The 13,051-nt window shown below is 42.3% G+C and overlaps 1 protein-coding gene and 1 pseudogene across 1 annotated transcript in view; one reads left to right on the forward strand and one right to left on the reverse strand.

Annotated features, from left to right (window-relative positions):
* Positions 1-482: 482 nt before the first annotated feature.
* Positions 483-13,051, forward strand: part of SLC9A4 (solute carrier family 9 member A4) — a 61,827-nt gene continuing 49,258 nt past the window's right edge. Inside the window, exons 1-2 of the mRNA XM_083170793.1 lie at positions 483-681; positions 5,082-5,545. Coding sequence (XP_083026919.1) covers positions 483-681; positions 5,082-5,545 — 663 coding nt within the window. The remainder of the gene's footprint in view (positions 682-5,081; positions 5,546-13,051) is intronic.
* On the reverse strand, positions 10,826-10,945 carry LOC146061395 (5S ribosomal RNA; annotated as a pseudogene).

The following is a 13,051-nucleotide window of genomic DNA, read 5'->3' on the forward strand; positions in this document are numbered from 1 at the left end:
TAGAAAGATGGTCCCAAGCACACGATTGAAAAAAAAAAAACAGCATATGAAATAGTAGTTTGCACGACTCTTCACAAGGTGGCGGTCTTGTTATCTGTAACCACAGTCTGGTAAAGCCCAAACCATACCTGTGCATAGCGCACTGCTCCTGCCATCCATGTACATGTATATCAGGTTACAAAGTTGTAGACATAATGTAAGTAACAAATGGGCAGGCTAAATGTTGTGGGAGGAAATTGCTGGAGACGTTTCATTTGGAGAAAATGAATGATATCTTAGGTAAATACTCTGAGCAGGTGACTTATTGCACATCTGATTGCCGGCATTCTATCAGCCCTGTACTTAATGCTGAAAATACAGAGACACGGAAGAGAATAATGATTTATGGATGACTTGCTAAGGAAATTTGTATATCTGGAAAGGAGGAGAATATCTCTATCATACTATGGCATAGTAAGTGTTGCCAAATGAAAGACTCAGATATGGCCCTCAGTGTTTTTCTAGCAATTCTGATGGTTATTAAAAGCACGAGTGGAAGTTCAGAGATCAACAGTGACACCCCGGGAAATGACAATTCTGAAACCAATGCAAGAATACATGTCTTTACTGTGGACTATGACCTGGTACAGATCCCCTATGAAATCACACTTTGGATTATTCTCGCTTCCTATGCAAAACTTGGTAAGTTCTTTACATATGATAAATTGGTAAGTTCTTTACACTACTGCAGTTTTAGTCAATGTATCTTACCCTAGATTGCAGAGCTACATTTCATGAAATGTTATAGTACAGTAACTCCTGATTGGCCTGATGTGTATAGACCAGGTAAATGACTGAAATGCACCTGTGAAGAATGGGCACCTACGTAAAATAATTATACATGCTTTTGAAGTTGTTGCATTGAGATCATACTAACATAATCCAGTGGGGAGATGGGTTGGTCAGGAGGGGGTGTGGTCACACATCACATCATTGTGGATCCCCCTCCGCCCCCCGATATACAGCGGCCTAAAAACAGGCATTGTGTAGTTGGGGCAGGGCTACGATATGTGAATCTCTTGCCCACCTTTATGAAGCCAGTAGGGCTACACGATTTTTAGTAGCCTTTTGGCTAATCCTGGAGGGTAGACAAATATGCATGATGCCCAGTATAATATCTAATTTTCAGGATCTTAAAAATGTTGCAACATTTCCACTTGAAAAATGACAGTTAGGAGTTGATTGGCTGGTGCGTTATGTCCTTCTACTTTACAGATGTAGCACATGTCATCTTGCCGGGGGGCTGGCGATAGAATTGCCAACCACCAGCCCCCGCCAACCACTGGGGAGGGGATGCACGTGCATTAGAAGCTGGCGCGTCCCCTTTCGACGGAGCTCTCCACCGCCTTCCCGATGCTCCCTGACGCTCCCCAGTCACTGCCCGCACCCCCCGCCAAGTGACTGGGACGCGTGTGCGTGTGAGACAATAGCCGTCCCAGTCAGATGGAGTGTCTCTCCACCGCCAATCGTTGGTGAGGGCAATCTAGCTATTCCCGGCACTGCAAGACAGGCGCTCCATCTGTATCTCCACTTCAGCTCTTCCCCAGGCTTAATACATCTGCTTGTTAGATGATAGTAAGGAGCAGATTGAAATCTCTCACTCCCCATCAGGTGGCTGGTGGCACCCATGGTGCACTTTCCCTCCTCCTAAACAGCGGCAGCAAGTACCCCTCCCTAAATCAGCATCTGACTGTCAGATCATTGTCTTCATACTGGGCTTCATACTACATTGCAGAGCATGTGCAGAACGGGTCTTGCGCATGCACAGAGTACCGATATTTGGTACTTTGTGCATCACATATAAAAAGCTTTCGGATATGAATAACCCACCTTCTGTAGTGTTGCTGTGATAAGTACAGTACGTATGGCACCGTGCAGATCACCATAAAGGGAGTGCTCATATGCGTGCATCTGCTGTAAATTCACCTACTATTGGAGACCTTCTTCTATATATTAATACCCAGTTATAAATACTGGAGAGCTGTAGCATTGTAGCTTTTTAAAAAGCTATGGGTGGGATTTAATGGGATGAGAGATTCAGAAAGTGAGAGATTTGGTGAGAAATCGCCAGTTTTTTTAAAAAGCGGCAATGATTTACACTTCAAAATCAAACTGGTTTAGCAGTGTAAATGATTGCCGCTTTAAAAAAACCTGGAGATTTGTTACCAAATCTCTCACTTTCTGAATCTTTCATCCTATTAAATCTCACCCTATGCATCTTAGGTTCTTAAATCCAGCATTCAGTTACACTGTAAAGACTAGAAAACAAACTTAGATTGGGTATACATTCGGCTGATAATGGCATGATTTGTTGTACTGATATAAGAAATTATACAAATCGCCTAATGTGTCTGCACTCTGATCATCTGTGCTGCATGGCACCCAGAACATATGCGACCTGGTGCTGTGTAACAAAGGACAGAACAAGATGTCGCTCCATTATCATTTATTACATCTACTAGTCCGGGCCAAAGGGAATTTGGACTGACCATGGGAATGCTTGACCGCTGGCCTGATGTATAATCACCCTTAAATCAGTCAGACATTGCCAGTCCTTCTCTTTAAAAACCATTGGGTGTGGATCATTAGGTCCACAGTGTCTACGTTAACAATTAAAAGGTCAACATAGAAAAGGGTCAACATGAGTTTTTTTTTTTGGGGGGGGGGAGGGGGGAGTCAAATAAGTTTTTATCTTGTACCTTCCAGGATCTAGACCAAATGTGACCATGCCAGTTCTTTATAATATTTATTTTATGGCTGGTACATCAAATCAGTTCATTTTACAATCCATGGGCGGTATTCTCTAATCTAAATAAGTGGTAAAAACCCCATTATCAGGGTTTTTACCGCATTTTGATATGCTGCAAAACCCGCACAGCGGGTTTTCGCTGCAGGGGGTATCGCGAGCAAAAGCTGCTGATACCCAATAGAAGCCTATGGGCTTCTTAACGCACCCACGCCGCCATGAGCAGAACCCGCCACCTCACACCGACACCCCCCTCACCTGTGTCCGGGCAGCACAGCACTGTGCTGCTCGGACCTGTGACCTCCTCCTCCCTGCACTAAAAATCTTCTTCCGGGTGCAGGGAGGAGGAGAACCCGCACGCAGCAGCAGCAGCAGCAGCAGCAGCAGCACAAGCCAGGTAAGGGAGGGAGGGGGGAGCCGCCGGGACCTGCTGAGCATCGCCGGCTCACCGCAAAAGACAGCTCTTAACGCAAGAGCTGTCTTTTGCCATACTTATCGCAGATGTTAGAGCATACGCGATAATTATGTCAGTGGTAGCCAGCAATGTGTGGCGGAGGGGAGGCATGGATATTAGAGCATCCCGCCCCATACCAGAAATTTTTTTGGGCAGGTGGGAGAAAAATAATCTAGCTTCGCCACTGCAGCAGATGGATAATTTTATGGATTGTATGACAGATTGTGAGTCCTTTGTGTGTCCAAAAACCACCAAGGACTGCCGGGGAGTTGAAGGGAAATTGGACACAAGCATGACCGGTCTTTCTGATGTATGGCCACCTTAACTGTCAAAATTTCATTTTAGGTCCTGTAGAATTTAAGTATATTATACCCTGGTACATAAAACATAAAAAAAAAATTACAATTTTGAGTGTAATAGGAAATGATTAGAATGGGGTAGAATCTAAGTATCCTGGATTTACTTAATAACATCACAACTAATTAGGAAAATGTCAATTAATGCTTTTTAATTAAGTTAATTAAGGATTCCCTTGATTGCTGTGTTTGACAGCAACAGCACTGTATTGGTCCATGCTTGCCTACCTGACCCTTGCCTTCAGGGAGAAAATGCTCTGCTCCTGGACTTCCCTGGTAATGTATGATTGCCATCACCTGTGGGGAGCTAGGTAATTGATAAGAAAGGTGTTTCACCACAGGTGCTGGCAATCCTACATTACCAGGGAAGGCCAGGAACAGAGTATTTTCTCCCTCATGGAGAGGGTCATGTCCAGTCATGATCTGCCTTCCCCATGAGATCCCCTGCTCCCTATATAGGGATAAAATTGTGATAAAATTGAGAGTGATAAACAGCCAACCAATCAACTCCTTTTTTTCAAATACAGGACCTTATTTAGGTCCTTTCGCTCAGGAGAGCGATGATTTGCAGACACATTTCTGTGCATGTGCAGATGCAGAGTGCGTGCAGCCATGGCGAATAGGGTGTTTGCCGGGCGCACACACACAGGCTTGCGGGCGGGGGGCGTGCGGTGTCGGGCCAGGTGATATCCAAATGGGAAAGCCCAGTGTTTCATGGGCGTTCCCAAGAGAATGCTGGGCGATCCCATGTAAATCGCCCAGTGACATGGGTGGGGAGGTGGGCAGGCAGCTGACATCAACGGATTTGGGCTCCCCATCCACTTCCTCCTGAGTGTGCACGCATATCTAAGTGACCTGAGAGTCACTTAGATATGCGTGCACCTTCGACCATCAAATGATGGGGGTGGTTCCCCCTAGCCGGCGAATGGATGTTTATATTAAACATCCATTCGCAAGTAGTGTGGGGAACCCGTGCTGCAAGGGGGGGGGGGGGGGGGCACCCGGCATTCCCCTGATGGAGTTTGGAGGACTTGCAAGGCTGCAAATTCACAGCCTTGCGAGTCAGCCATTATAACCCCACAGTCTGTGACATGGCAGGTAGGAGCTGATTGGTTGGTTGTTTAATTGGTTGCTCTTCATTTTAAGACTTTTGAAGCTTAGTGCATCTGGACCCGGTCTCTTATGGCCTGATTGTTGTCACTGATCGCTATGCAGTACTATGCTTGATGTCAGTAGACAAAGGTGACAACATGGGAGATATTGTAAGAAGAACCCTGTACACTATCAGCAAAGATATGCAATGTTGATACATATAAAAGAAATCTTTAAATATTAAAATGGTGACAAGGCATCAATCAGCTGTCAGTATAAGGATATACATATACACTTGACTGAAATGTACTGGTGCTTACGAGAGTCAGTGCATCTTGCCTCAATGGACCTTGGACACTGCATTGTTATCTTACATTTATATTCTATCCTACAGGATTTCATCTGTACCACAAATTACCAGCAATTATGCCCGAGAGTTGCATCCTGATTGTGCTTGGTGTGCTACTTGGGGCAATCATTTTTGGGACAGATCACAAAGCACCACCTGCTATGAGGACCGATATCTATTTCCTTTATCTCCTGCCTCCAATCGTACTTGAAGAGGGATATTTTTTACCAACTCGCCCTTTTTTTGAAAATATTGGAAGCATTCTTTGCTGGTCAGTGATAGGGACCGTCATGAATGCTTTTGGCATTGGAATTTCCCTATATGGCATCTGTCAGGTTGAAGCCTTTGGATTGCAGGATGTATCTCTGCTGCAGAACTTGTTATATGGAAGCTTGATTTCAGCAGTGGACCCTGTGGCTGTCCTTGCTATTTTTGAAGAAACATCTGTTAATGAACAGCTATACATGATGATCTTTGGAGAATCATTATTGAATGATGGTATAACTGTGGTAAGTAGTTACATATCTATAGGATTGTTGGATACGTAGAAAGATTTAGGGGGAAATTTAATAGGATGACAGGGGTTTTTTTAAAGCGGCAATCATTTACACTGCAAAACCAGTTTTATTTTTTCAGTGTAAATGATTGGCGCTTTAAAAAATAAACTGGCGATTTCTTACCAAATCTCTTACTTTCTGAATCTCTCATTTTTAAAAATTTCCCCCAAAGAATCTTTTCTGTTGTTACTGTATGGTTAGGATCTGTAAGTGACGCATAACATATTTTGTATACAATTAATTGGAATATTGGAAGATATGTAATTAAAACACTTGTCATATCCATATTAACTCTGCGGAAATCTATACAGGGTGTATCTTCATGTATCCACAAAGAGGTAACTGGGCAGTAAAATAAATTGGAGATTAACAGGTGTGGAAATAAACTATTGTGCAACATTTTTGTTAAAAAAAAAAACTATACAAATATATAATTTGAAAAAATGCATGATTCTGGGGGATACAATATGATTGTGAATTGGTAAAGGTTAGTGCAAAGGATCAATTTCTTGTTTTAAACACGAGAACACACGCTTATTGAACTGTGGGGAGCACAATATTTCACAATTATTTTTTTTAAATGAGGAGTTCAGGTGTTTTTGATAATTTAAGTTCAGTTTAAACACTGTTGTCTGACAACTCAATATTCAGCACTGATGTTTATGCTACTATAAAAAAAATACCCCAACTTTGACATAATAATGAGTGCTTTATGTTCATTTGGTGGCTTATGTTAAATTAGAGCACTCCAAATTGCTTGTACTGCATTTTAAATAATATGTCCTCCATTAAAGTACAGTGTATTTACCTTTAGTACTTTGCAGAACTCAGCAAGTACAAATTGCATACATGTTTCAGGCCTATGTATTATCATTTAAATCCCTCTTCCCCTTTTATTTTTTACAAACTTTCGATGTTTGAATGCAATTTATAAGGACGGATCCATTCATTAAGCAAGAATTATTACTGGTACTGTATCTCCTGGTTGGATTTCTCCCCCAAGAGCTTCCGTTGTCCCCATGCTTTAGTATGACATAGAAATAATGCCATTCATGGAGTTCCGAAAAAAGCATTATTACAACCATCTTGATAAACTACTATTTACACTGCAACGTTTTCAGTAAATGGGTTTTTCAGATCCCTCACTGTGTCTTAGTTGCCTCTATCTCTCTGACATCAATTCTATCCAACTATCCCTCCAAAGCACCTGTAGCTGTAGCCACCCAAATTACCAGTCATCATTACGGGTATCAGTACCGTCGACCACCCGCTCTGTGTAGTACCTTCGGTCACACTGCTGCCATCTCTGTTCTGCAGCACTGTGCATATCCAAGATGTTAAAAGGTGCATGTAAAGTTTGAAGAAAAGCAGAAAATATGGACCAACCCACCTAGGTGGGAAGGAACTGGAGGCGCTTGACACAAGGGGTTTTATTCCAGCAGCTGCTATAAATAGGATAGTTAGTCCTGTATATGACAATGGAAAACAAAAATTAAAAGAACTAGCAGCGCTTATATAAAAATAAAGAATGAACGATTGGATTGTCTTTTAGATATAAAATATTTATAGGATTTAGTAAACGATATTTAGAAGTGTCATGTATAAAAAAACACACCATGTATCACATAAAAAATATGAAGAACACCTATGAAATATAATGGCCTGGAGAGCCCGTTCCTATTTATGCCCCATTACATTAATAAGGATGAATAATTACCACCCAATTGATGCTGGCAAGGCGTCCAAGTGCGTTTATAGTTCCATGCGGGCAGCCCGTAGCACGGTAGAGTAGCTGAATTGTCCACTGGAGCCACTGCAAGATGATTGAAGCACCTGAATTGTGTAATATGCCAGAGCAGAATTAGGCCAGATTGGGGTGGTGCCACTTGTAGAGTAGTACGATGTAAATACTCCGAGGGGCTGGTTCGGGCTTCAATCCAGAATCTAAGTGAGGCAGGTGTTCATTTATTAAATCCTATAAATATTTTATATTGTAAAGACAATTCAATCGTTCATTCTTTGTTTTTATATAAGTGCTGCTAGTTCTTTTCCTTTTTGGTTTCCATAGTTTGAAGAAAACCTGCAAATATCTACAGAATAGCAGAGGCTAATGGGGGGTATCCAATTACTCCTGGTAAAATATCCATGTTATTTTGCTGCTGTTTTTATTGGACTAACTGATTGGATAGCACTATAAAAGACCACTCTCGATAAAGGTGTGACGGGTCCAGGGTCAACATAATGGGATGCAGACTTGCTTGAGCCTGGTGTCCAGCCTGAGTGAGCTTCAGCCTGTAACCATTGCGCATCGCAACTGATGGTCGCAATGATAATCCAAAGCTGTGTCCTCCGATGTAGCACTTGGTTCTACACTAGTTTTGTATTGCAATTTGACTTGGAGCCAGATGCACTAAGCTTCAAAAGTGATAAAATAGAGAGTGATAAACCACCAACCAATCAGCTCCTGTCTGATATTTTTCAGACACAGTCTGTGACATGGAAGTTAGGAGCTGATTGGCTGGCCGTTTATCACTCTCCATTTTATCACTTTTCAAGCTTACTGCATCTGGCCCTATGTGCCTATGTGCAGCTTTGTCATTGCATACATGGCTTGGGCCCCTGGGGTCAAATATAATAGGGTGAAAATTTTGATAATGTGCGATTTTTTTGGTAAAAAATCAATAAACATCGCACAATTATAGCAAATCGTAAATGTAATTGGGTGCGGGTGCAGTTAATATCGCACAATTTTACTGTTACTATAAAATTGCACATACAGTACAAAATCTCATCCAGATATTTTCCAGTGGAAATGAAAATGTAATACTATGCGATTTAAAAAAAAAAATAGACCATTTTCTGTCTGTCGATTTTCTGTCTGTATCACATGCCTCACAACTTTTGACAGTGGAAAATTAAGACCTTGCACAATATTTGGGGGCGTGTCTAGTGGCATGGAGGCGTGGACTATGGCCACAGTGCTCCCATGAGGCCACACCCCTGTTTTTGCCACTGTGGGGGCATGGTCAGCAGCTCTAAGAGCCATTGGCCATGTCCCCAACCCCTCTGTCTCCTTAAATAGAGTTCTATTCACCCCTTATCACAGGATAGGGGGTACTCCCAACTGCCCCCCTCTCCGCGGACACTGCCGGCCCCAAAAAATGGGACATCCCTGTGAAAATCGGGACAGTTTGGAGTTATGGTATTATTATTTTATCAGAAGTAGGATAGGAAAGCTGACTATGGCTGGGAAGACCAGTCCATTAATACATACAAAGCTTCCAGACCTCCATTCTGCGCCTGGTGAAACGGAAATGCGTACTAATGCGTAGTCAGGCTTCCATCTGGAATCTTTATGTGTTTCTGTACATTAGCTAAATTCCTACAAAACTGTTAATAATACATTTCCATATTTAGCATGTCTGCCTTGCAGTGTTCGCTGTTAGGAGTCGGGAGAGTGCAGGAAGCACTTTCTTTGGCTATTTACTTGGTGGAATAAAGCCATCACATACTGTACATTTCTATAAGCAGAGTGTGTGTACATACAGTACTTCTTTTATCCATTGTATCCATTGTATTTAAGATGAAAGGTATCTTAAAGGAAAGAAATTTGCACAACCTGGAATGTCAGAGTAAGTAAATAATTAATATTGTGATCAAGCGTAATTGCAAAAATCAAAATTTTTTTGTGTGGTTTCTACCATACAAGTCTGCTAAAAAATCCACACATTTCTATTTTGACTCTGTACTGTGTGTTATTTCAATAGATGTAGCGAATACTCATTTATAATACTTGGGGGAAAATGTACTAAAATGGGAGTTCTATTTCGTATGGAATGCTGTTATGGGCAACCAATCAGATAGTATCTAAAATGTGCTATATTTTATATATATTGCCTATAGCCAGTGGCGTAAGTTCGTCCGAGTAGCCCGGAGGCAAGATAAATATTGGTGCCCCCCCAAATAGCTCAATCAGTAAGGTGTCTGTCTCCAATGAAACAGGTGGAAAACAAATGGGTTCTAATACAGGGTGTGACACTTGGAATAATGATGTTGAGAAGGGAAGTCAGCCACAGCTTTTAACTAACTGATTTGAACTCGTATGGAAATAGAGGTACCCCCTTGGGAGCAAGAGCCCAGCGGAAGATGACTCCACTGCCTCCCAGAGTTACGCCTCTGCCTATAGCAACATACTGTGTAAAACAGAACTCTTATCTAAGTAAATTTCGCTTTTTGAAGATGCACTGGAATTGATATATGAAGGATGTATAGAGAGTGCTGTAACTAGACATTTGGTGCCCTGTGCCAGAAAGGGAATTGGTGCCGCCCCCAGTGTTTGGGCAAAAATGTAGGGTGTGGCTTCATATGGAATGGGCGTGGCCACATAGTAGTACCAATTCCCATTTCACCGCACAGTAGTGTCCATTAAACATGTTACGCAGCACTCTAGTGTCCCCTATTCACCGTATGCTACACAATAGAGCCCAGTAGTCACCTGGGCAGGCTGATGCTGAGGATATAGTAACTGAGAAGATTGACGTTAAATATAATATCTGAGCACAGTGATGCTAGGTATAGTGGTTACAATATGGGTGTGGGTTGGCACTGGCAAGTATAATTATTAACAAATGTAAACGTACAGAAATCTGTTAGACCAACGTTATTACCGCTCAACAGAGGAAATGGAAGGCGGTGTCCGGTTGGTGGTGCTCCCAAAAAATGTTCAGCAAACAAACTGAAAGAATATTTGTCACAAGGATGACAAAGGGAGAACAAAAGGGTTTTTGGAGCACACTTGTAGAATGAAAAAGATTTGTATATTTAAAATGTAACTTTTATTGAAGAACTTAAGCTAAAATATAAGTACGCATGACACATAGTAATAGTAATAAATGACAATACACAAAATGACCATGCTATAAATAGAATAATGGTCTCAAAAAATGCTCATGCGGATGAGCTATTGGAGGCGAAAATAAATGAAATAAGGCACACTAGATGAGAGAATATATGGAAACTGTTGGCGTGGGGCAAATGACACGAACAAATTCGCCCGCCAAGTTTCTCACTCGTGTGTTTTTTTGACGCGTGACACTCAACCCCTGTGTCAATGGCCTAAGTGGTATACTGAGTCTGGATCTTGACGCTTTGGATAATTTGCATGTGGGAAGAAAACGGTCCAGATGTAGAAAGAAGATTTGCTCCTTGGCCCAGTAGTTTCTACAATCCGGTGCGCTACAGCTCCTGGTATTCCCCGTTGGTCACCCTCACGGGTACTAACCAGGCCAATCACTGCTTAGCTTCCGAGTTCGGAATGGGAATCAGGCGTACCAGTGATGTATGGCCGTAAATGCACCAATGGATGGGATCTCACTGTGGTCAGCGGAAGACTTATGAGTGCTTCTGCTTTTTGATGTGAATACCACCTGATCCTCTGTTGCCAAGGGTATTGCAGAGAGATCAGGGATATCCGCAGCAAATGAGAGAGCAGCGTAGACAGAAGAGATTGAGGTAAGAATGTGGGTATCGTGAAATCCCCCTTCTGCTATTCACCATCTGTCATGTGGACATCGAATGATGATTGAGAGTGATAGGGATATCCCGGTTACTCCAGCAGAGTGAGGAGAAAAATAATTTATAGAGGAATGTACCCGAGTCTCCGAGCTGGAGTAATGTATCTGATCTCAGTATTGGTGTCACTGAGGGCCAGATTACATCCAAGGCAAATTATTTTTATAAGTAAGAGTGCATGGAAAACAGAGCATACATGCAGGTGAGTGCCAGTGCGATTGATTCAGGAGGTGTGGTACGTCAGCTGAATAAATACTGCTATGGTACTGATGGAGTGAAATGTACCACCGATAAATATCATAAGAATCAAATCCCAGGTATAAGACACATGAAAAAAAGGGGGCGTTTTGAGTTATGAATAATCCGTGGCTCAATGCTGACACTAATTACAAAGGCGCTTCTTGTACATGAGAGGACGCCTATTGCAGCAGGTACTTGGTACAAGTGCCTGTCTCAGGTAATGGCTGTAGAGCCAAGGTGGGAGTGTCAGAGTAATTACTCTGTAGGTAATTGACTTTAGTGGGTAATTTGCTTAGTATACAAACAAACAGGAAATGCCCAAATATATGTTACATATGGTGCAGCAAACAATTAGTATTTTGCTCAGTATACACAAAAAAAGAAAGATATACTGTACATTCAATGCAGTACAATAAATGATGTGCATTTGACTTAATTGGCTGCTTTATAGTACAATAGATGATATGCGTTCGCCTTCATTGGCTACTTTATGGTATCTCAGGTTGCAAACATAATTCTTATCCCCAAAGGGTGCTTGTTAACCAAATAGTTGGTACAGAAAGCTATGTCCTAAGGCTATGCCGCCTATATGGACAAAAATGGAAATAGAAAGATTATCCTGCTAGCCAATAAAACAATTGTAATTAAATTGCTGACAAGTGAAACATTTTAACATATAATTTGTTACAGGTAACAGGGTGCAATGCCTGGCTATACTGCCTGTGCAGACCAGTTGCTTGTAGTGGTGAATACCAAGAAGGAGCTGAGGATGCAGTGGCTAAATTTCCCTAATCGGCTAGGTGAGCATCCAGAGAGAGGCATGTATCAATATGTAGAGAGCTCTATGTACATTGCACAAGTAACTGTCACACAGTGTTACTGTGTGCGTGGGATCACGGCACAGAGAGCAGTCGGGGAGACTTTCACTTTCAGCGCTCGTCGCGATCAGTGGATCGTGACTGCTAGTTGAAACCAACACAGCTGCGGCGGGGAGTCGGGGTGAAGGGCTGTCTCCACCCAATGTCTGCTGTGTTACCTGTATGGTAGCAGGGGCGGGCTGCGTGGACCGGAGTCCTTTCGCTCCGATGGTACAGCGTCCAGGCTGGGGTAGGGGGCGTGTCAGAGGCGTCAATTGACACGTGTTTCGCCTATTGGCTTGTTCACAGTGACGCGTGAATTTGCCCCTCGTGTCATTTGCCCCACGCCAACAGTTTACATATATTCTCTCATCTAGTGTGCCTTATTTCATTTATTTTCGCCTCCAATAGCTCATCCGCATGAGCATTTTTTGAGACCATTATTCTATTTATAGCATGGTCATTTTGTGTATTGTCATTCAGTGTTCGCGAAAACCACCCAAAAAAGTGGGTCCCGGGGACCCTTCACTTCTAAAAATCGGGGTCCTACCTGACCTTTTCTGGGTCCCAACGGAATAAAGCCTCCTCTCCCCAGCATGGCACATGTGGGTCGGGGGGATGTATCAATTGGCCCACTCCCATAAAGATACATATATACTAGAAACTATATAAACCTGAAAACTAAACAAGTCACAAGCACACACAAACACAACACAGAATCAGAAATAAAATGAATGAAATAATTTCCAAATAATGTCCATATCAATCCACACAGCTGTAGTACAGAAAG

Source organism: Crinia signifera, chromosome 2 (genome assembly GCF_055691185.1).
Source record: "Crinia signifera chromosome 2, ASM5569118v1, whole genome shotgun sequence".
NCBI lineage: Eukaryota > Metazoa > Chordata > Amphibia > Anura > Myobatrachidae > Crinia > Crinia signifera.